Source organism: Canis lupus, chromosome 30 (assembly GCF_003254725.2).
Source record: "Canis lupus dingo isolate Sandy chromosome 30, ASM325472v2, whole genome shotgun sequence".
Lineage (NCBI taxonomy): Eukaryota > Metazoa > Chordata > Mammalia > Carnivora > Canidae > Canis > Canis lupus.
In genome coordinates this window covers 6,063,398-6,084,276 of record NC_064272.1, presented here as the reverse complement: position 1 = coordinate 6,084,276, position 20,879 = coordinate 6,063,398, and the positions used below count along the sequence as shown (strand labels likewise).

General features: G+C 48.1%; 1 protein-coding gene across 3 annotated transcripts in view; it reads left to right on the top strand.

The window, feature by feature from the left end:
* RASGRP1 (RAS guanyl releasing protein 1) overlaps positions 1 to 20,879 on the top strand; it is a 95,100-nt gene that overhangs the window by 3,466 nt on the left and 70,755 nt on the right. The window contains exons 1-2 of one of the 3 annotated variants that reach the window (XM_049104361.1): positions 3,188 to 3,219; positions 18,679 to 18,860. In XM_049104361.1, the coding sequence (XP_048960318.1) occupies positions 3,203 to 3,219; positions 18,679 to 18,860 (199 nt within the window). In that variant the 5' untranslated portion in view covers positions 3,188 to 3,202. Of the gene's footprint in view, positions 1 to 3,187; positions 3,220 to 14,385; positions 14,539 to 18,678; positions 18,861 to 20,879 lie in introns of those variants that run through there. The other 2 variants (XM_035709111.2, XM_049104360.1) reach the window with 2 other exon arrangements.

The following is a 20,879-nucleotide window of genomic DNA, read 5'->3' as shown; positions in this document are numbered from 1 at the left end:
AAACACTAAATGTGAAGACAAAAGATCAAGATTCCAGTTCTAGGTTTGCTCTAACTTGAATAGTCCTACTTGGAAACACTTCAATTCATATACATTGCCATATGTATCTGGCTCTCTCTATAGGAATTCCAGGCTTTGGAGCCAGTGAGTGAGGAAGCTACCTTTGTTTGGAAGAACGACGATGATATCATTTTGTTATGTGTCCACTTGGATTATAACACTGGCATCCTGGAAAGAAAACAATTCTCCAAACTTCTGTCCCCAGCCACGTGCTCCTGAGCTATGGCAACAAAGCCTTTGCCCTGCCCAGGTGGCGTACCATTGCTCCACCAGCAGGAGATGGATGGGTGGGCTGGGTTAGCTGAGAGCTGGAAGAGGCTTTGAAACTATGAAAGGCCATATAATATCTGGAAGTAGAAATACCCAAATAATGTGGGAAGGGGTCATCCCTGTGGACAAAGAACACGAGACATCCACAAATGTAGTCTGTTTTGGAATAGTATCCATTCGGAACACCATAGTCAGTGAAAGCAGGTATGTGGTGTCCATGTCTATTATTTTAAATCAACCTCAGGGGAATTAGACAATTTGTCAGCATCAGAGAAAGAAGAAAAAATAATAAGAAAGATTCTACTAACTAGAACAAAAGCTCCTGGAGGAGTTTGTCCGTGTTCTCCCTAAAATTTAGTTGTTGGATTGAGTTTTTTTCCTCATTGCCAGAGTCAGGAATATAATACTGGCCTCTTATTCTAAGTCACAAACCTCAAAACACATTTTATTAGCCCCAACTATGAAAACGCAAGAATAACTATCTCAGAAATTCTATTCTGATGGGTCCCATTTTTTATTCTGCTAGAGCTCTTAATACTTCTGATGAAGTTACATGGGCCTCGATCCTCCCTCTCTGTTTTTTTTTTATGCTGCAAAGTCTCTCTTTACTTAACTTCCAGATTCCGAGGTTATTTCTTTCCTCTTTTCTGTGGGTAATTTCAGTTGCCCTTGCTCCCTTCCCTGGGTCTGCTTCCTTAAACTCCTTCAGTATTGAACATCTATCATCACAGCACACACACCTGCATGGGTGCACACCCTCAGAAACACAAAAACACATGAACCTGACAGACTCATGCATTTGAGGACCACACTCAAATCCCAGAGGTTGAGATTGCCCTTGGAAATTATGCTTCAAACAATCCCTCCAAACCTTACAACATTACAACATCTGGTTAAACTTCTCAAGTTTGGACCAATTGTTATGAAGAAGGCCAATGTCATATTAAAAAAAAAAAAAAGTCTCACGTATAAAATGTCTTTAAGGATACGGAGTTTTGTGTAATTTTTATTTTTTAACTCCACAGGACATATATTAATTGAATATTCTTCTAGAATGGTGCTCTACTTTGTTCAACTTCTCCATAATTAGTAGCCACAGCCTTTAAAAAGTATTTGGATCTTCAAAGAGTTTTCTTCTTAGCAGTTGAGCTTTTTGCTCCTACAATCATATTCTTAGGCTTAATAAACAGTTTCTCCATGTGAATGTTTTTTAAAATAGTAAGTTCATCGCACACCTCTGGAATTACTAATCTCTAAAAGGATTGAGTCTGGATTAATGATGTTTTACCGTACCATTATCTAACTGAAGAGCATGGAGTGCAGTCAAGATTAATAAGATAGAAGTTATCACAGATGCTACTCACTACAGCACTGCTGGGAAGACCAGGATTTCAGGAATGACCTGTCTAGTGTGCAAAGCAAAGAAACAAAGAACCGAATTAACAACCTAACACTATTCACTTAAAAGCTGAAGAAAACTCTATAAAACTCAAAGTCTGATGGCCCCTGACCTCTTTGGAAACTAGTTTAAGGGTGTCCTGGCTGGTGCAGCTCCAGAGAAAGAAAATGGAGAAGAGTATACCTTGAGGCCATCTAGTCCCCTTCAGAAATTCATCATATTTCTGATCAATCTTCTTAGGGATCTTTTTCTCAGCAAAACAAGCTATGAAATTCCACGATTTTTGACATTTATGTTCATAGTAAAAATGAATGTATGCTTTTTATGCATGCATTTTTAGCTTATATATACAAGTCCCTATTAAAAAACAAAAATGACATATTCAAGGTCAATACTAACATTGCTCTTAGGCATTGAGCTGAGTCTTTGCTTCCCTAAACTACAAGCACATGTGTAACACAGAGCAAGAGCTACAGCTGGGATGGTTTCCCTGGATATAGACAATCTTGGTATGTCACTTTTCTTTTTTATTACATGGAGTTCTGCCTTTTTAAATGAATCAAACAACTCAGCAGAGGAGGAGCATATAAAAATAAAATTGCGTACTGCGGATCAATTATGAAGGCTCACCAGACTTTTCAAATAATACCTGATAGAAACCAGGAAACAGAAATGAGATGAAAAGGCAAAGACCAATGCTTTACCACCTGTGACTTAATCTTTTCAAGAAAGACTCAATGCTGTTTTGGTCAAGAGGCCAAGTTAGGCTTTAAAGACATGATGCAATTCTCAGGTTGTTAATGACTAACCTGCAGCCCAGGACAAGTCACTTATCTCTGTGCCTTGAGACTCTTGTGAGTTTAAGACGCAAAAATGAAAAGTCTTCTATGAATTAAGTGACACCCCCCATCTACTGAAATCCCAGGAAAAAATCAGGAAGTTTTGGGATTCCTGGCCTTTCAGCCCTGAAAGTCTACAACTGCTCTGTGTTAGTATCCAGTCATGAAGACTGAGTTTAGCAGGTTTCCAGGAGACCCCCACCACCCTTAATCTCTCCCAGCAAAGCAGTCATCTTAAATGTCCATAGAGCCCATGGAGGTCTCAGAGTGCTGGGCTGTCCAGCCATGCCAAGAACAGGGTTCATCTCCTAATGTCAACATTACAATTGGTAATGAGTCCCCCAGATCAACACTGGCTGAGATCTGCGTTAAACCTCCTTAAGAAACAACTAGACTGTGCTCGCTTCGGCAGCACATATACTAAGAAATAATTAGACTTCAACAGCTTTCAAAAGGAGTTTTTTAAAAAATCGGAAGAAGGAACCTGGGTAACTAGCAACCATTTCCCTGAGTTCTATTCTGTTTTGGAATGATCCTGCTTTGTTTGATATGTACCTGTAACTATAGCCATGGCCCTCACGGAGCACAGGATAAGAATACGTACAGAGAAGACAGGTGAAACGTCTGCAAAGCAATGAGCCCTTCCTATCTGTAAGTGGTGGCTGGCCTGCCAATCTACATGCACTTGGAGTCCAGCTAGCATGGTGCCCATGCTTGCTCCCTGCAAAAGGAGCAGCCTTGCTACAGTGAAGGATGAGACCCTAAATACCGGGGGACCAAAAGATTGTCTGAAACAATCTTTTGAAAGATTGTTTCAAAATCTTCTTTTGAAGATTGTTTTAGACAATCTTTTGAAAGCCTAATTTTCTTTAGCTCTGGCCTTTTTCATGTCACTTAACAAAGCTTTAACATTCAGGTACAGCTGCATCTGCCAAATGCAGTGGGCCTTGACTCCATGAGTCAGAAGTCATCTCTGACTCTCAGAAGCCTGTTGCAGGTTTGGGATATATGACCTTAGTAAAGTTGTGGCATAAAAAATATGAAGACTATTGCAGTCTCAGGGAGTTCAACTCCCCGTCTCCAAGGGACAAGGGCAAGAACACAAATATGAGCAGAAGAAAAAACTTTGCCCCAGAGGATGAAGTAGCATGGACATGGCTAAGCAATTTTTCAGGAACATGGACCTATCATTACTCTTTGTAGCAAAAGCTAGAAAGTAGGTGAGCCATCCTACTGGCTGAATCTCCATATAGATGTATGTCTAGCCCCTGTCTGTGTTATAAGTATCCTGGGTAGTTGATCGTCTGACTCTACCTTCATGTACCCCAGGGTTTTAAGAGCCCGATTTGCACCCTTGCAGCTGGCAGAGATGCCAGGCATCATATCAAGTAGAACATAACATAAAAAGTGGTCCGCAAATGTCCTGGAAGAGTAAAAGGAAAAGCAAGGCACTAATGGAAAAGGCATTTTGTGTATCACCTGTGGGTCTTCCAGAGAAGCTGGGGACCAGGAAGAAAAGCAGAAGGCTGAATCAGGAAATTTCTAGCATGGGATATGTTCTGATTTGAGAGCAAGGCAAGAGATGGACACTTTTTCTTTAGAACCAGGTCTGGACCAGAAGCTATAAGTGGGCTGGGTATGACAACAAGGTAGGAAGATACCAAGAGCACTGGATTTCTGGGATGTTCCAGGAAAGGATGGTCCAGGCTGGACTGGACAAAATAATCCAAAAACCCAGAAAAGTAAAAAATCAGTCTTCACTCCTAATTTATCAGGTTAAAAACAAATATCTATATTTGTATTGACACCTCAGGAGGATATTCACACTGGTTGAGAGAGATTTTAATGTTAGAATGCAATTCCATTAATAGCTCAGTCAGGAGAACTTAAAAAAAAAAGTGTGACAACAGCTAAAACTCTTTTCACATCAATAAACCAACAAATCAAACCTCTGTGGTTGCAGCAAGAAAGCCCTAAGGAATTAATGCTTTAATCACTTGATCTAATAATCCTCCACTTCTTAAAGATAAAATTGAAGCCCTTAAAAAAAAAAAAAAAAAAAAAAAAAAGGAATCATGGAAAAGAGACCATAGCGGGAATCATGTTTTAGCCCAATCTATTCAGGAACCATTCACATGTCTAGACACACACACACTCAGGAGGTGCCTGTCACGTAAGAACTGATATATAAAGGTAACCAATATAGTAGTAGCACATTGACAAGGTTAGACTTTCCTTTTTCAAATAACTTAGACTGAAACCTTGGGTTAGGGCCTGAAGAAGGCCTAAATCAGAGGTTTTCCCTCCCCACATCAATGGCCAACTCTTTTTAGGGACAATTCTAGCTTGGGCTGGGTCAGGGAGCAGCTGTAACCAGATCAAAATTCTGATCCCTGTGATGCTCTGGTTTATAACTTCTGGTTGATAAGACAGCTGAAAGGTAGTGCTTCCCTGAGGCCATCAACAATATAGGTAATGCTGATTACTTATTCAGAATTTCATAATGAGTCATAGACAACAAACTCAACTCTTTGGGGGTGCAAAATCTAATATAATGTGAGTGGGCAGTGTAGCAAATGATGATAAGCTCCAGAATCACATTGTTTTGTAACCCAGATTCACCTTTCACTAGCAGTGTGTCCTTGGGTAAATCACCTAACCTTTCTGAGCCTTAAATCCCCAGGTATAAAGTAGGGACAACAAAGATAAATCATAAAGGTTTATTTGGTGGGCATGAAATAAAATAATGTATATTTATTTCTTGGTAGAGTGGTTGACATGTAGGAAGTACTCACCAGGTTGGTTCATATAATCGTCGTTAGGAATTGAGGGTAAACTGAAAATATGGAGGAAAAAGTAAAAAGCATTCTATTTGATCATATAGGATCTAGCTCAGCATAGCTTCACATGTAAGTTGGCCCTTTTTGGTCTGCTGGTTTATTTCTGCTGCCTACTAGTTGTGCCCAGTGGTGGAGTCCCACCTTCTGCGGTAGCTCAGGGGCTATCAGGCCCTTCCTGGCTGGGCTTCAGGTACAAGAGCCTCGAGTTCAAGTCTGACAGGGAAGCAAGAGGTACTTACATTCTGGTTTAGGACAATGATTCCTTTGTCCCTAAGCTAGTTGGTCAGTAAGTACTACTGTTTTGGTCCTTCTGGATCCTCTGGCCTTGAGTGAGCCTTAGAGCCCCTCATTTTACCTCTCCATCCCAGGCTAGCCTTCACTTCCCATCCCATTTCTCACTTTACTGCTCTCCAAGTAATCTTTCCTGTACTTTCCTACTGCGTGTCCGAAAGGGACAAACGGAGCCCCTCCTAAAGCTCACTTTGTCCCTTATTTTACACCGACATTTTTCAACAGCCAGAAGCCACTAAAGCTCCTGTAGCGAAGAAAGAGCACTTGGTCCTTCATGAAGGAGCCCGCATAACTCCCAGGGCCAACTAACACAGGAAGTGCTGTGCCCAGAGCCCACAGCACGTAAGCCCATGAAAATGTTTTAATTTCATTTCTTTCAAAATCAAAAGGAAAAAAATGATAAGAATGATATCATAAAATGATAAAATGATAAGTATATAATAATAAATCCAGCCCGGACTATATTCATCTTTATGCTAATGCAATCATAAAATACATTTTAAAAATATAAAAAATATATTTGTATGGAGGAAGGGGCCCACAAATATCAAAATATGACCCCTAATCTGGGGAAGGCCGGAGGCAAACTCACCCACCTTCCATCCCCACCTCCAACTCAACCCATTACCTCCCCTCTGGCTGGTATAGGACAAAAGTTGCAATGACTCGGATTTTTAAGAGGACTTGCTAAACAACTGCCAACATTGATTATATATGACTTGTCTATTTCCATCATAAGTCTAACCTAGATTCCTCACCCTACCCTCCCCCCATACAAACTTATGACGTCAAAGCAATAACACTAGAGCGAGATCACACCTGCCAGGGTTAAATTAAGACTCAGCATGTGGTAACCTTTCTCAGAGGGCAAAGCCTCACTTCTGGGATGCTTGAAAAATCACACATAAGTGAGCACTGCCTGGATTTATCACAACATATGGCAGTGCTTTTCATTGATTAATTTAAAATCAATTAAGCTGAACACCCAGTTGACTATCTCATTTGACAGTGTGGTCTCTACCCCTACTTAGGAAGCCGTAAGGGAGACTTGTCCAGCTGCACACTTTGTTAGAGTTCAAAGTATCCTCAGTTTGATGCAAGGTACAGGAAAAAGAAAATAAAAAGCAATAAGAGACAAAAAAGACAGTTTTTTTCTTTAAAGTAAATTTTGGCTATCATTTCAATGGATGCTGAGGAATTACTTTGACCAAAATGTTTGTGTTAGCGGCCAATTAGACATGGAGACAGATCAGTCCCATCTATACTTGCAGCAAATTTAAGCTTTGAGCTTTGTTTTTTAATCAGTGCATTTCTAATTGTCAGGATGCTCTCCTGGGTGTGACTTTGTTATTCTTGAAACGCACACATTCTGCACTCAGGGAACACAGCTACCCATAAGGTTAAAGATACACCCTTCTTAGTGGGGGCTGCCAGAGACTCTCCTCCCACTTCCAAAACCAGAGGAACCCAGAAGACAGAGTCTTCTGGCTCAGTTTATACTTTCCTAAGGCTGCTCTCTCCCCAGAGGAGCTTTACTCCCTACTCCCACAACAAAGAATCAGACTGAATAAAAAGATACTTCCCATGTGGGGTGGGGAAGCCTGGGCCTTGGCACAGAGCCATGGGAAGGGGTGTTAGAACCCCACCTACTACTGGTAAGTTGTGTGTGAGATAAGTTACATTAGTATTACTTAAATATGAGTAAAGGATGACTTCTTTTAAAGGGAAAACAATTTTTCTTCTAGATTCCTAAGTCTGTGTGCAGATAATCCCAGTTGGAGAAGCATTCACCCGGACTAATTTAGAATGATTTTCTCCACTGCTCACATGCAAGTGCATCTATGAATATTTAGGAGTCTTCACTTCAATACTATACTTATTACAGTACTTTTTTGAGTGCATATTAAACAGTTTTTGTACTCAGAAAACCACATCCTTTGACTGGTCCAGGCCACTTGAATCTTTCTATGAACGTTTTTTTTTTTTTTTTTTTTTTTCCAGCTTTCGCCCATGTGTCTTTGTACATGTTAAATTATTAAGTTGCATTATTGCTGGTATGGTGCTGGGTGTACAATAGGAGTTTTAAAAATAGTGGCTACATTACAAAACTAGTTTTAGCATTTAGGTTATTGCCATTCTGTTTGCAATGCCAGCCATTTGAAAAGGGGCCCAGTGTTGGATTTTAATGAACTCTGGGTCCTTCAACAGTTCATGTCAAGCACCCAAAGGCAGACTTGAGGAGTAGTGCTAATTGAATCACACTGAAAGTGGAGGGGATTTAAGGAGCTCACAGGGAACTCTTCAAGGTGTGAAGCCTCTCAGATTCTGCCAAGGTAATAAGATTAAGTCAGACTTGAAAACCTGATTTATGCACTGGCGGAGGTGGGGAGAGTCAGAGTAGGCTCCTGAGTGTTGTAGTTCAGCAAAGCACTAGTTGTTCCTCCTCCTTACTTCCACATCTTCCTTTTCTCTGAAAGACTCTCCCTCCCCATCCCTCCTCCCCCCTCCCCACTCTTCCTTCCTTCCCCCTTGTTCCCACCCCCTTCCTCCCCTTCTCTTCTGTTGGCTCACTATTCAGCTTACCTTTTGCATATTAACCTAGACCTCACTTCCTCTGAGAAGTTGGCTCCCCGTCAATCAAGAGCTTTTGTGTGATCCCTTAGCCCTTACTAGGTTCTCAAAGCATTCACTCTGCGTGCCCGCACCTTGGCACAGAGTCATCACTCAAAACAGTATGTCCTAAAAAAAAAAAAAAAAAAAAAAAAAACAGTATGTCCTCAGTGGTTTCTATATGCCAGGCATAGACCATGTCACATCATCCTTCGCAAAATTCCAGGAAGTAGGCCCTGTTTGTACCCATTTTTACAGACATGAAAACTAAGCCTTAGAAAAGTAAACTTGCTCAGGATTACGTTGCCAGGGAGCATGAGGGCTGAAATGCAAAACCAGTGGAACTCCAGAGTTATACTTCCAACTACCATGCCATTCTGCTTCCCAAATACTTGTAAAAAAACATTGTTCGATTTTTTTTCATAAGCCACAACAGAACAGATTCACTGGCAACTCGCCATTGTTGGCCCCAGTCTCGTGTTTGAAAGCCGTGCAGCATGGTCAGAATCTGAAAGTAAGGTCTCTGCCAGAATGATCCAAAATAGGATTTATTTATTGAATAGGTGCTTGTACATAATACAAAAATAAAAGCTATAAAAGGAGAAATGATGAAAATTAAGATTCCCACCCCCCCCCATACTCAGAGCCAGCCAGTAAGTTCCCTTTTCCAGAGGTAACTATCAAAATCTATTGTTATCATGACAAGTGGGCTTAAAGCTGTATTTGTAAACTACAATCCCATCCCAGTAATGGATAGATTTAGTGGGTCCTGACCAGAATCCATTTTTTAATGTCATTAAAAATATGTATATTTGAAAGAATGATGTTTCACGCAGCTTGTGTTTTGGTTTTACATATAGTGTTAATGTACATCTGAGTCACAGAGTGTAAAATGTTATTTTACACTTCTCATCATGAGGTAATGTCCAAAGCACTTTGAAAGCCCCCGACCTAGTAGACCTAGAAGTTGGAAATTATAAAGGCCACTTTCATAGAAAACCTTCCATAGTTACTTCTCATGAGTCACTCTGGAACTCAGCAACCTGAGTGACCCCATTAAAATGGAAGCCCAATCCCATTCCTCCTCTATTCAAAGCCCTTCAGGGGCACCCAACTGAAGAGAGTAAAAGCCATGAGACAACATGTATTTCTATTTGTTTGCTCTGTCAGTGGCCTAAAAAAATCTACAATCAGAAATACAGGCTGTGTGATATAAACAAATATGACTCTGTGGGCGAGGGGCTCTGGGAAGGGATTTCCCAGAGATGGGCAGCATCCTTCAAAGCAGCTGAAATTAAGAGTGGATACTCACAAATAGGGTCTGTTTTGGGGATGAGCTATACTAAGGATATTCACAAAATCTCCCTTGGAGAATTCTGGGGGGGGTACCGCAAGGAGTCCGAATACTGTCCAGGACAGCAGGCGCATAGACAGAGGGGCCCCCCCCCATGCTGCTGCATCCAGGAGAAGATGCCAGGGAGAAAGAAACTAGCAGGAGTCCCACCACAAGCCCCAACTTATAGGCACGGAGGAGCAAAAGGAGCTGCTTTTTGTGTGGGCAATTCCTCCAGCCTTGGTCCAAGGTGAGCAGCAGCAGGAATTTACAGTGTTCGGCGTCCTGTTGTATGGGACAGCCAGTAGCAACATAATGAGGCCAGTTCTCCGTGTCTCAGAAACAGCATCAGCACTCAGCAGGAGAGTCAAGGATGGCTCCCCATTGGCTCCTTCCTTTCCCTCTCCATCCCTCATCACTCTCCTCTGGAGCTGTACACTCCTAAATGTGGCAGCTGTCTCTTCACAGGTCCACATGGGAGCCTCAGCTGGGACACTTCATGGTGTCCCCATCAGAATACGGGTAAGCCAACTCTGAAGTGGCAGCTCCTGGAGATCAAGAGTGTAAAATCGTGGTGTATTCGTTCACTTGTTGACTTGATTACGGTCTGTTAGATTTGTAAGCTCCTGTGAATAAAGATCTTGTCCGTCTTGATTTCTACCAGATTCTCGAGGTCAAGAACAGCACCTGACACCAAGCAGGCAACCAGTGAGTATCTTAAATGGATGAATAAATGTTAGGCAACAGAGTAGAAGCTGAGGTAGCCAATCGGTTCTCCAAGTACACCCAGGCAGATTGTGAAAGGTGGGTTCATAACCCTCTGCACCTGGGAGGTAGCCCCACACGTGCCCTTTTAGGGTGACTTGCCAGTTTGACATGCTTTTGGTAAAACGGTGCCTTTGTGTGTTTACCAGGTGAAAAGAGATGGTAGGCGGAAGGAAGTACACAAGCAAAAGCACCCAGGCTTGCAAGGGCACAGGGCACGGCGATTACTAAGAGTGCCAAGGTGCAACCTAAGAGGTCAGGTGCCTGGGAGGGCATGGCCAGAGGCTAGGCTAAACAGATGAGCTCCAGCTGTGAAGAGGCACAACGTTAGCAAGTTTGCACTTTATTCTGAAGGCAACTGGGGAGTCCTTGGCAGTTTGGAAGCAGAGAGATGATATGATCAGGTAACTGAAAGCGATACGAAAGAAGGATCAGAGAAGAGGAGGTTGTATAATTGGGGAAGCTAATTATGAGCCTATTACACAAGCCCAGATTCAGAGGTAATGAGGGCCAAGACCAATACATAGCCATGGAGATGGAGAGGAAGCCCTCTGGGACAATTAAAGGAGGTGACCAGTTGGAAGTGTGGCTGTGAATGTAGCTATCAGGGTTGGATATTCAGACTGAGAGGCATATGGGTCCTGCTGAAGTCATGGAAGAAAATAAAAACACCTAATTTGAATAATGTATCATTTAGAAAATCTGATGAAAGCACGTGTTTTTAGTTTCAGAGGCTTTACAGATACCTACCAAGAAGCCAAGTAAAAAGTTCATGGACATCAGTGAAGAATATCTGATTGAAAAACAGAAGAATGACAGAGTCCCAAGGAATGACCTCACCCAAAAAGTGGGCAGTGAAAGACAATGGTCCCCAACCCTTCTCATCTACTTGAGAGACATTGACTATTGCCCATCAGACAGGGAGGAGAAGCAGAAGAGAGAACAAGAGAAAAGGAGAACTTTGTTCTTGAGGTCAGAGGTGCCTCAGACGACATCAGGAAGACTAACCACATGGCAGCAGATGAAGAAGATAGAGCTAACTTCTAATTTTTTTTAGATGTTTGGAAAAGACAAAGTGCTTAAGTAGGAATAGCTAGAAAGCCTCATCAAAGACCTCAGGGTGGGCCCAGACATGGGGTTAGGTGCAAGCAGAATGCAGCACGCTCAGGAAGCCAGAGACAAAGACGCTTTTCAGGCAACAGTAGGACTCTTTGTTTAGAAAAATTCAACAAGGCTCATTTACTGAATGAGTAACTAATAATTTCTAGACTTATATACATAATGGACTCAGATGTGTGCAACTGCCTGCATGTGTGTTGACTACTGTGTGTGTACACCAAATAGCCAATCTGTCTATACATGTAGTTAATATGAACATATTAATATGCATAAAATTTTGCATTAACATAAAGGTATGTTTATCCATTTAACACATATACATATATAGTCTAGAAGAGCTTTATAATTTAATATTTATTAAAAATCCACATGCTCCTTCTATATAATATGGCTGTGACTAGGACTTGGTTCTATTGCCCAATGTTCATGAGGATCCTCTGGAAACATTTCTTAGTGGTCTTACTATTAGGAAGAGTTGATATTCTCTTGAAAAACTGTGTCTGTTTGCTTTGCATGTAACAGAAATTGAATCTTATACAAAGCTCCCTTTTGAACAGGACTGCTAGAAACCTGGGAGACAAGTTATGGTCCCACTTGTAGCCAAGTGTATTGGACTCTATGGGGTGCATTTAAAAAGAAATGACTCCCTTCTGGCTCCATTTTACATGCCTTATTTTTCACTTTTTCTTTCACACACTTCTTGTCGTAGGTTGTGTACCTTTGTAAGTTACCTTGGTGAGCTGCTTCTTCTAGGAGATGGCATATAAACATGAGGGAATTTTACAGAAACACAGAAATCACAGAGGTCCGGAAACATCCCGGCTGGGAAGAGACGGATTATTGCGGCCGGAGTTAAGGCATGTGGCAGTGACAATGGGTGTGATACCAGGACGGCCCCGCGCGACCCATTACAGGGAGTCAGACAGATGTCAGGCCAGGCCACGGTTCCCTCTGCTGTTTCCTAGTTGTGTGACGGGAGGCATGTTCTTCTCTAAACCATCATTTTCTCATCTCGAAAACAGTAACCCCTCGAGGCTTAGGGGGGATGGCTCGCATGGGGTAACGTACGGAGGCACCTAGCTCAGCGCGCTCCACCAGTTGGGTGCTGTCATCCAGCCTCCGTTCCGGGCTCGCTGGGCTGGGCCGCTGCGCCTGCCCCGGCGCCCGAGGGCAGCGCTCCCGGGCCTCCCCGCACCTCCCACCCCCGCAGGCCGGGCCGCCTCCCGCCGGGGCTGACAGCGCCTCCAGCGGGCGTGCTGCGGGCGGGCGTGCTGCGGGAGGGCGTGCTGCGGGCGGGCGTGCTGCGGGAGGGCGTGCTGCGGCCTGGCGTGCTGCGGGAGGGCGTGCTGCGGGCGGGCGTGCTGCGGGCGGGCGTGCTGCGGGAGGGCGTGCTGCGGGAGGGCGTGCTGCGGGCGGGCGTGCTGCGGGAGGGCGTGCTGCGGGAGGGCGTGCTGCGGCCTGGCGTGCTGCGGGCGGGCGTGCTGCGGGCGGGGGTGCTGCGGGAGGGCGTGCTGCGGGCGGGCGTGCTGCGGCCTGGCGTGCTGCGGGCGGGTGTGCTGCGGCCGGGTGTGCTGCGGGCGGGCGTGCTGCGGGAGGGCGTGCTGCGGGAGGGCGTGCTGCGGGCGGGCGTGCTGCGGCCGGGCGTGCTGCGGGAGGGCGTGCTGCGGCCGGGTGTGCTGCGGGCGGCGTGCTGCGGGAGGGCGTGCTGCGGGAGGGCGTGCTGCGGGCGGGCGTGCTGCGAGAGGGCGTGCTGCGGCCGGGTGTGCTGCGGGAGGGCGTGCTGCGGGCGGGCGTGCTGCGGCCGGGCGTGCTGCGGGAGGGCGTGCTGCGGGAGGGCGTGCTGCGGGCGGGCGTGCTGCGGGAGGGCGTGCTGCGGCCGGGCGTGCTGCGGGAGGGCGTGCTGCGGCCGGGTGTGCTGCGGGCGGCGTGCTGCGGGAGGGCGTGCTGCGGGAGGGCGTGCTGCGGGCGGGCGTGCTGCGAGAGGGCGTGCTGCGGCCGGGTGTGCTGCGGGAGGGCGTGCTGCGGGCGGGCGTGCTGCGGCCGGGCGTGCTGCGGGAGGGCGTGCTGCGGCCGGGCGTGCTGCGGGAGGGCGTGCTGCGGCCGGGTGTGCTGCGGGCGGCGTGCTGCGGGAGGGCGTGCTGCGGGAGGGCGTGCTGCGGGCGGGCGTGCTGCGAGAGGGCGTGCTGCGGCCGGGTGTGCTGCGGGAGGGCGTGCTGCGGGCGGGCGTGCTGCGGCCGGGCGTGCTGCGGGAGGGCGTGCTGCGGGAGGGCGTGCTGCGGGAGGGCGTGCTGCGGGAGGGCGTGCTGCGGGAGGGCGTGCTGCGGGCGGGCGTGCTGCGGGAGGGCGTGCTGCGGGCGGGCGTGCTGCGGGCGGGGGTGCTGCGGGAGCGCGTGCTGCGGGAGGGCGACCCCCGCGGCCAAGGTGCCCGCACACTGCCGTGAGGCCGAGGCCGAGGCGCACCCACGCCGCGTGGGGCTCCCTGCCCGCCCCGGCGGCGCTCGGACGTGCCCAAAGGGCCCCGCGAAGGGCCGGGGACTGAGACGCGGGGTCCCCTCCGCGAAGCCCACGCCCTCGGGCTCCCGCCTGCGCCGCGGCGCCCCCAGCCTCGGGGTCGGACCTGGCCCGCGGCCGGGGCGGGGGCGGGGGCGGGGGCGGGGCGGGGCGGGGCGGCGCCGCGGGGCGCTCGCGAGTGGCGGGGCGGGTTTCGCAGCGGAGCCCGAGGGCGCCCCACGTCTCCTCCCGCGGGAGCACCGCGCGAGTCAGGTGGCGGGTGCGGCGAGTGCGCGCGCGGGCCGGAGGGCGCGCTCACGGGAACTCTGCCTGCGGGTGCGCCGCGGGCGGGCTCGGCGGCTCGGAGCGCGGCGGGGGCGGCCGGGCGGAGGGGCCCCGCGGGCGGCGGCGGCGGCGATGTGCCGCGCCCCGCCGAGCCCGGCCCGCCGAGCCAGGTGAGGCTGCCGCGGGAGCGCCGGCCGCGGCCATGGGCACCCTGGGCAAGGCGAGAGAGGCCCCGCGGTGAGTAGGGCCCGGGCCCGGGCGGCGCCGCTTCCTCCCTCGGGGCGGGCGGCCCCGGGCGCTCCCGGGCGTGGGGAGCGGAGCGGGGCGGGCGGCGCGGGCGCCTCCGTCTACGGGAAGTCGCGGAGCCGGGGCGCGGGCGGCGGCAGGCGGGGGGCTCGGCTCAGATCCGGGGCGGGGGCCTGCGCTGTGCGCCGGCCGCCCTCCTGCCCGGCCTGGGTGGCGGGCGCCCGGGGCTCCCACTCGCGGACTTTCCGCCGGGTCCGCACCTGCGGCGGGCGCGGGGCCCGGGCAGCGCCACCTGGCGGCGTCTCCCGGCCCTGCGGGTCCCGGCCGGGCCCGGAAGGGCGGGCGGCCGCGCTCGGGGCGAGCCCGCGGAGGTCCCCAAACTTAGAGCTGTCGGGGCGCAGGCTGCACCCCCTCCCGCCCCACTGCGATTCAGGGGGCTGTCCCAGGGGAGCCTTGAAGATGGAGGAAGGGGCTAGCGCGGAGCCTCCCGGCAGGAGAGAGGCCCGGAGGGGTCAGGCGCCGTCGAGCTGTGCCCCTGGAGCGGGAGGGCCTGGCCCGGCTCCGTCCACGTGGACTGATGTGACGGCGCCGTGCGCAGCCCCCACACGGCAGGAAGCCTTACCCTGCTGTGCTTTGTGGAGCCGAGGGTGCTTGGCACCTTCTGCACCCCTCCCCGGGGTGTGGGCTCCCGGGCCGGCCCCTCGCCCGCAGCCGCTTCGAGGTACCCCGCGTCCACGCCGTGGGGCCGACGGGGCTGACGGAGGGCACAGGGCCGGGGAGGCTCCTCCCGGAAGCCGGCGAGAGCCACCTTCCACTGCAGAGAAAGTTGGGGCATCTGTGCTCTCGTCCTCTCTCGCCCCCCCTTACTGTTCTTCGCTAGATTCTGTAAAAGGTTCGACCTGACAGGTGCGCGCCCTCCCCGGAGGCACCTGCGCCTGGAGGGGATTCGGCCTGAAGCAGTGGAGAGTCTGGGCAGCCTCCTGCCGCCGAGCCCCGCCGCCCGCTGCTCGCGGTCTCAGAAAACACCTTCAAGTTAATCTGTGTCTCTCGGGCTTTATTTATTTGTTGTTTGGTTTTTTAAGTTTACGTGGGAACGTTTGGCGACAGCCCTTTAAAAATATGCCTTTGGACTTAGACCACCCTTTCTAGACCTGCCTATGGTGAAACATGTTACGCATCCTTGCCTACAGCCGTTTCACCAGAAGCCAGAGTGGTTCGAAGCTTTGTCAGGAAGCAGCCCGTCAAGAGACTGCCAGCCAAAAGAGCAGAGTTTCCTAGTTACGGGCGCAGAGAACCCCACTCTCCCCAGACCTCTCAGATTGCAGTTTGGTTTTTAGTAGGTTCTCTATGGTGTCTCGAGCCCAGAGCCTCCATCCTCCAAGATGACTTTGCTCACCTTCCCTTCACACTCCTGTCTGCTGGAATCTGCCCCGCTCCCTCTGAGTTCTGGTAGAAGCAGCTACCTCTCAGAATCACCTTGGGGAACCAAAGTGGTTTCCCCTACTGCTGACGTTAGGAAACATGACTAGAATTCGAGCCAGGGCAGTTTTTCAGAGTCCTCGGCGGTCGATGCCACCAACTGAGAGAGAAAATAGAATTTTCCCTGGACCCAGCAGTTGAGAGATAGAGGTTAACACCTCCCAGCCCCAGGGGGGAGAAGCCCTTTGTGGAGACATAGCGTCCAATTGCGGTTGCCAGAGAAGTCAATGTGGAAGGCCTCAGAGAAAGAGACTTCTCCCAGGAAGGACTTCACTTTCCTCTTTCCCAGCTTCTCCTTGGGTGGAGGTCTTCACGGTGAATGCGAAGAAACCAAGGCAGAAGGCTGACTGCTCCCACTGGCCACCCAGCACCAGCCTTAGAGAGTTGTCAGTACTTGGCAGGGAGGGAGGGAGCCTGGATGGGGAGCAAGGACTTTTACCAGCTTCCACCAGCGTGGGCACCCGTGGCCAGCAGCATTGCCTTGCTGAAAAGCCTGGATCTCCACATGTATGGAGATGTATGGAGACATGTGGATGTCCACATGTAGTGGACAATGACCGTGGAGAGTCTGCCCAGGTCTGGGGACACTTCCAGGGGCCTGCAGGAGGAAGATGTCTATTAACTAAAGTCAGAGAGGCCCCAGGTACAAATCCCAGATCTAGCACACGTGAGTCGAACAACCTCGGCTCTGTCACTTAGCTTTTAGATTCAGTTTCAACTTCATGAAATGGAGATAACATCTTCCTGGGCTATCAGCTTCAAAAACCATTTAAACCCCCGGTACAGTGCTTGCCATATCCTAGCTACTCAAGTCATTAATGCTCATTATTTTCTCTTGTTTTCAGATACTGATCTGATCCTGGGGTTATCACAGGGCCTAGATAAAAATCAATAATGGTCAGAGACTTGATCAGGTCCTGTAACACCGACTCAATCTTTCAGAAGTCATTTCCTTGGGTTAATAGATTTTCAGTAGCCAGCTGTTGATGCCGTTTCCTTGGGCCACCTGAGGTCAAAAGCAGAGTCCAGTGGCCACTGCCAGACAGCGTGGTGGAGCTAGTGTGAAACAGAGCTCAAAGGGCAAGTTCTTCCTTCTGCCGGTCTGGCTGTGTACTGAGAGTAGCCCAGAGTTCAGTACACTGTCCTTCAGCTGGTTTCCCAAAATCCATGTGTGCCCCAGCTTTTTATTTTAAGTGTTCCAGCTCCTTCTGGAGGAGACTGTATCTTATTGGAGCGGCTTCTCCCAACACTCCACCTGGAACTGGCTCTCTCTCCTCTAAGAACATCACACTCCTTATGCTTGACACCCACAGGACACGAGATTTATAGAGTTGTCTTTTCACGGTCTAGGTCTGATTCTCCAACTAGTTTTTTGAATTAAGAAACTTCTGGTTCACCTTTATGTAACAACATCAACAATTAACATAATGAGTATGTCTTAGAGTTTGCAGAGTGCCCTCACGTAGACTCTTTCACTGTGGTCCCCTTCCCCTCTGGCCTATCACAAGGTCTTGCTTATAGAATAAGCCCTGATTAATTGATGCCATTATGTGTTTATCAAAATACATAGTGAGTAGCTAAAGTTATGGATCAGAGGTAGATATTTTTTTTTGTCTCCTCTTTGGTAGTAAACTATGAAATAACCAAAGCCACAAAATTAGTTCTATGTTCAAAGAAGTTACCAGCAACAATACTCATCACTATTAAACCTGAAAAGATTATAGATGTGTATATGTATCTAACGTGTGTGTTTAAATGGGAAGGAAAGTAAAATGCTTAGTTAACTTTCATATTTCATATTTCAAGTTGCAAACAACTTGTCCTGAAACGATGAGATCATGACCAAAGATGAAGCTAAGTGACAGTGGGTGAAGGTGCCCTACTGAACTCCTAAGCCATTTCCAGATCCAGACTTGTTCTTTTACATTCAGTTCTGGAATCTCCCGTTAGCTCTGGGTTTTTTTTGTTTTTGTTTTGTTTTTATCAGTAAGGACATAGTAGAATCATATTTAGTGGTGAAAAATGACTCAATGATGGCCTGTGTTAACAATGAAAAATGGAATCTTAAATCCAAGATTTGGGAGAAAGGCAGGATTAGCTTCAAATCTAAGCCCCACTCCCATAAATCCTCTCCTCGGCACACGGGTCCTTAGTCCTTGACTTCTCCTACACAGCCCAGAGGTGTTTCTGAGGCAACCGGACCTTCTGCAGCATCTCTGATATTGCTCAAGATGAACAAATTTAGCTGAACATGAGACCGATTTAAACAACCCTTCAGAACCAAGTCAGTGGACTCCCAGCTAAAATAAATTATTGCTAAGGACCGCCAAGATGGTCCTGCCTTCTGCCTCTCCCCTTCAGGAGCTGGGGCCAGCAGGCCAAGGCAGTTCCAACCCCAGGACGAAGAAGAGCCCTTGTTTCATCCCTGAAATTCCACCTTGTTATTTGCTTGGGAGATATCTCTTTAACAGCCAACCAGTCCGTTTGGTGCATTAGCCAAGTGGGAGGGGTATGTCTTCTATCAGCCCAACTCTCAGGATTAATTCGTCTTATCTCTACTCCTTTCCTGTCCAATCTCCCTTCAGAGCTTGGAGCTGCCAGTTTGTCCACTGGCTGCTCAGCTCACACTCACTGCCACCTCTTTTTCCCCAGGAAACCTCATGGCTGCAGAGCTGCCACTAAAGCAAGACTAGAGGTGAAGCCAGCCAGCAGCCCCCTCCACTCCCATCCCAGCCTGGCCCAGATCACCCAGTTCCGAATGATGGTGTCTCTGGGACATTTAGCCAAAGGAGCCAGCCTGGACGATCTCATCGACAGCTGCATTCAGTCTTTTGGTGAGTTGGCTAGCTGCCCACATGCATAAAAATCTCTATATTACTTTGTTCTTCCCCTAAAAAGTTGCTTTGTAGACTAGCAACCTAGATTGTATTTGGGCTTTAAAAATATCTTTTGAGCCTTTGAAATGTTAGAGACAGCGTGCAGTGCCTATGGCACATGACTGTGTGGGTGTAATAGGTCGTGATGAGAGGTGTGATTTCAAGTGAGAAAAGTTACTGAGGAGAGTTTGCATTTCCATTTTTCTTAGGATGAAGGTTTTTCTCATGATGAAAAATCTCATAAAATGCTATCGTGCATCTGGTGCTTGGACATTTTTCTGCTCTTGTGTTGTTAGGGCACGCAAAGACTCAGTTACAGGAGCAAACACTGTTATCGAAAAGAAATTTGAAAGCCTTTGGGTCATGTGGACAATAAAGTTTCATAATTCTCCTTATGATTGGAGAGTAGTTGTGATGGACTAGGGAAGGATAAAGCCAGACTGTCTGTGACCGGAAGATATTGGTTAGTAAGTATTGTTATTGAAGGTCAGGGATCTGGGGAATTGGCAGACAGACACACAGTGACAGTGAATTATCTAGAATGCTGCACTCCGTCATCACCATACTCAGCATGAAGGATGCACAGCTTAGCGTAGCTCACAGGCAGTTACCTGTAAATATGCCCAATTTGTTTTAAATTTTATAAGCACTGTATATTTCTTTTGGATTATTCGTGAAATAGTGATTGAAAACTACTAAATATTGGCTCCCCATAAAAAAAAAAAAGGAATGATTAAAATTGATGGAAACTTCGTAGATCTCCAGCATCACTCTTCCCCCTCTGTGCCCTGCTTTGAGTCCCTCTGTTTCCCACCATGAAGCACAGGTGTACATGTGGCTCAGCTCAGAAGGGCATCCTCAGCCCAGGCCCTCGCCGGAGCCTTCTGGGGAGTATAGGGGAGGCTTGACCAGATCCCAGGCAGCACAGAATGTAGACCTGTTAGAATTCAGAACTAGGGATTATTGGCGGGATGTGTTTACTGCAAATCTTATTTATAAACTTAGGAAAGATTTGACATTTTAGTCTCGTCTAGTACACTTTAGTACAATATTGAATAGTTTTGGTGATTTCCACGTCGGTTTAAAGCACTGGTTCTCAAATGTTAGTGCAGGATCACATGGAGGTGTTTTGTTTTGTTTACTAGACTGCTGGGCCCTGCCCCTACCTAGAGTTTTTGCTCTGGGGTTCTGGGGTGACGCCCAAGAATTGATATTTTTAACAAGTTCCCAAGTAATACTGATGCAGCTGATCCAAGAACCCACTTTGAGAATCACCACTTTATTGTTGTAGACTTTTTTCTTTTGTTTTTAACTGGGAAAAGAGGGAATCTTTTTGTTATTAGTGGGTTAACTTCAATTTTTTTTTCAAATTTTAATTAAATTTCTATTTACACTCTAATCTTTCAGTTAAGAATGACTTTGGGAGCAGAGTGAGTGGTTTTCTATTTTTTAAATAGTTTTAGGAAATACACAGGCAGAGAAGTGAACCAGAGGTCAGGACACTGATGGGTATATGGCCATGAGCAGCCATTGTTCATCGTGCACTCTACCTTCAACTCACTCCCAACTTGCATAAACTGCAGAGCTCCTCACATGGTTTTGGGAATCAAACTTACAGGTCTTTCACAGGGCACTGTGACTGTTTCAGGAATAAGGATTTTTTTTTAAATATTTTATCTGTTTATTCATGAGAGACACGCAGAGAGGCAGAGACACAGGCAGAGAAAGAAGCAGGCTCCATGCAGGGAGCCCGATGCAGGACTCGATCCCAGGACCTGGGGATCATGACCTGAGCCAAAGGCAGACGCTCCTCCACTGAGCCACCCAGTTGCCCCAGAATAAGGATTTGTATTCTTTCTCCCTTTTCCTGTTGAGAAAACAGGGACAGAGAAGTGTTATTTATCACACTTTCTTCCTCTTAGCCAATCCAGCAAAGGCCGTTTTCCTAACCTCCCAAAAACCATGACATCTGCCTTA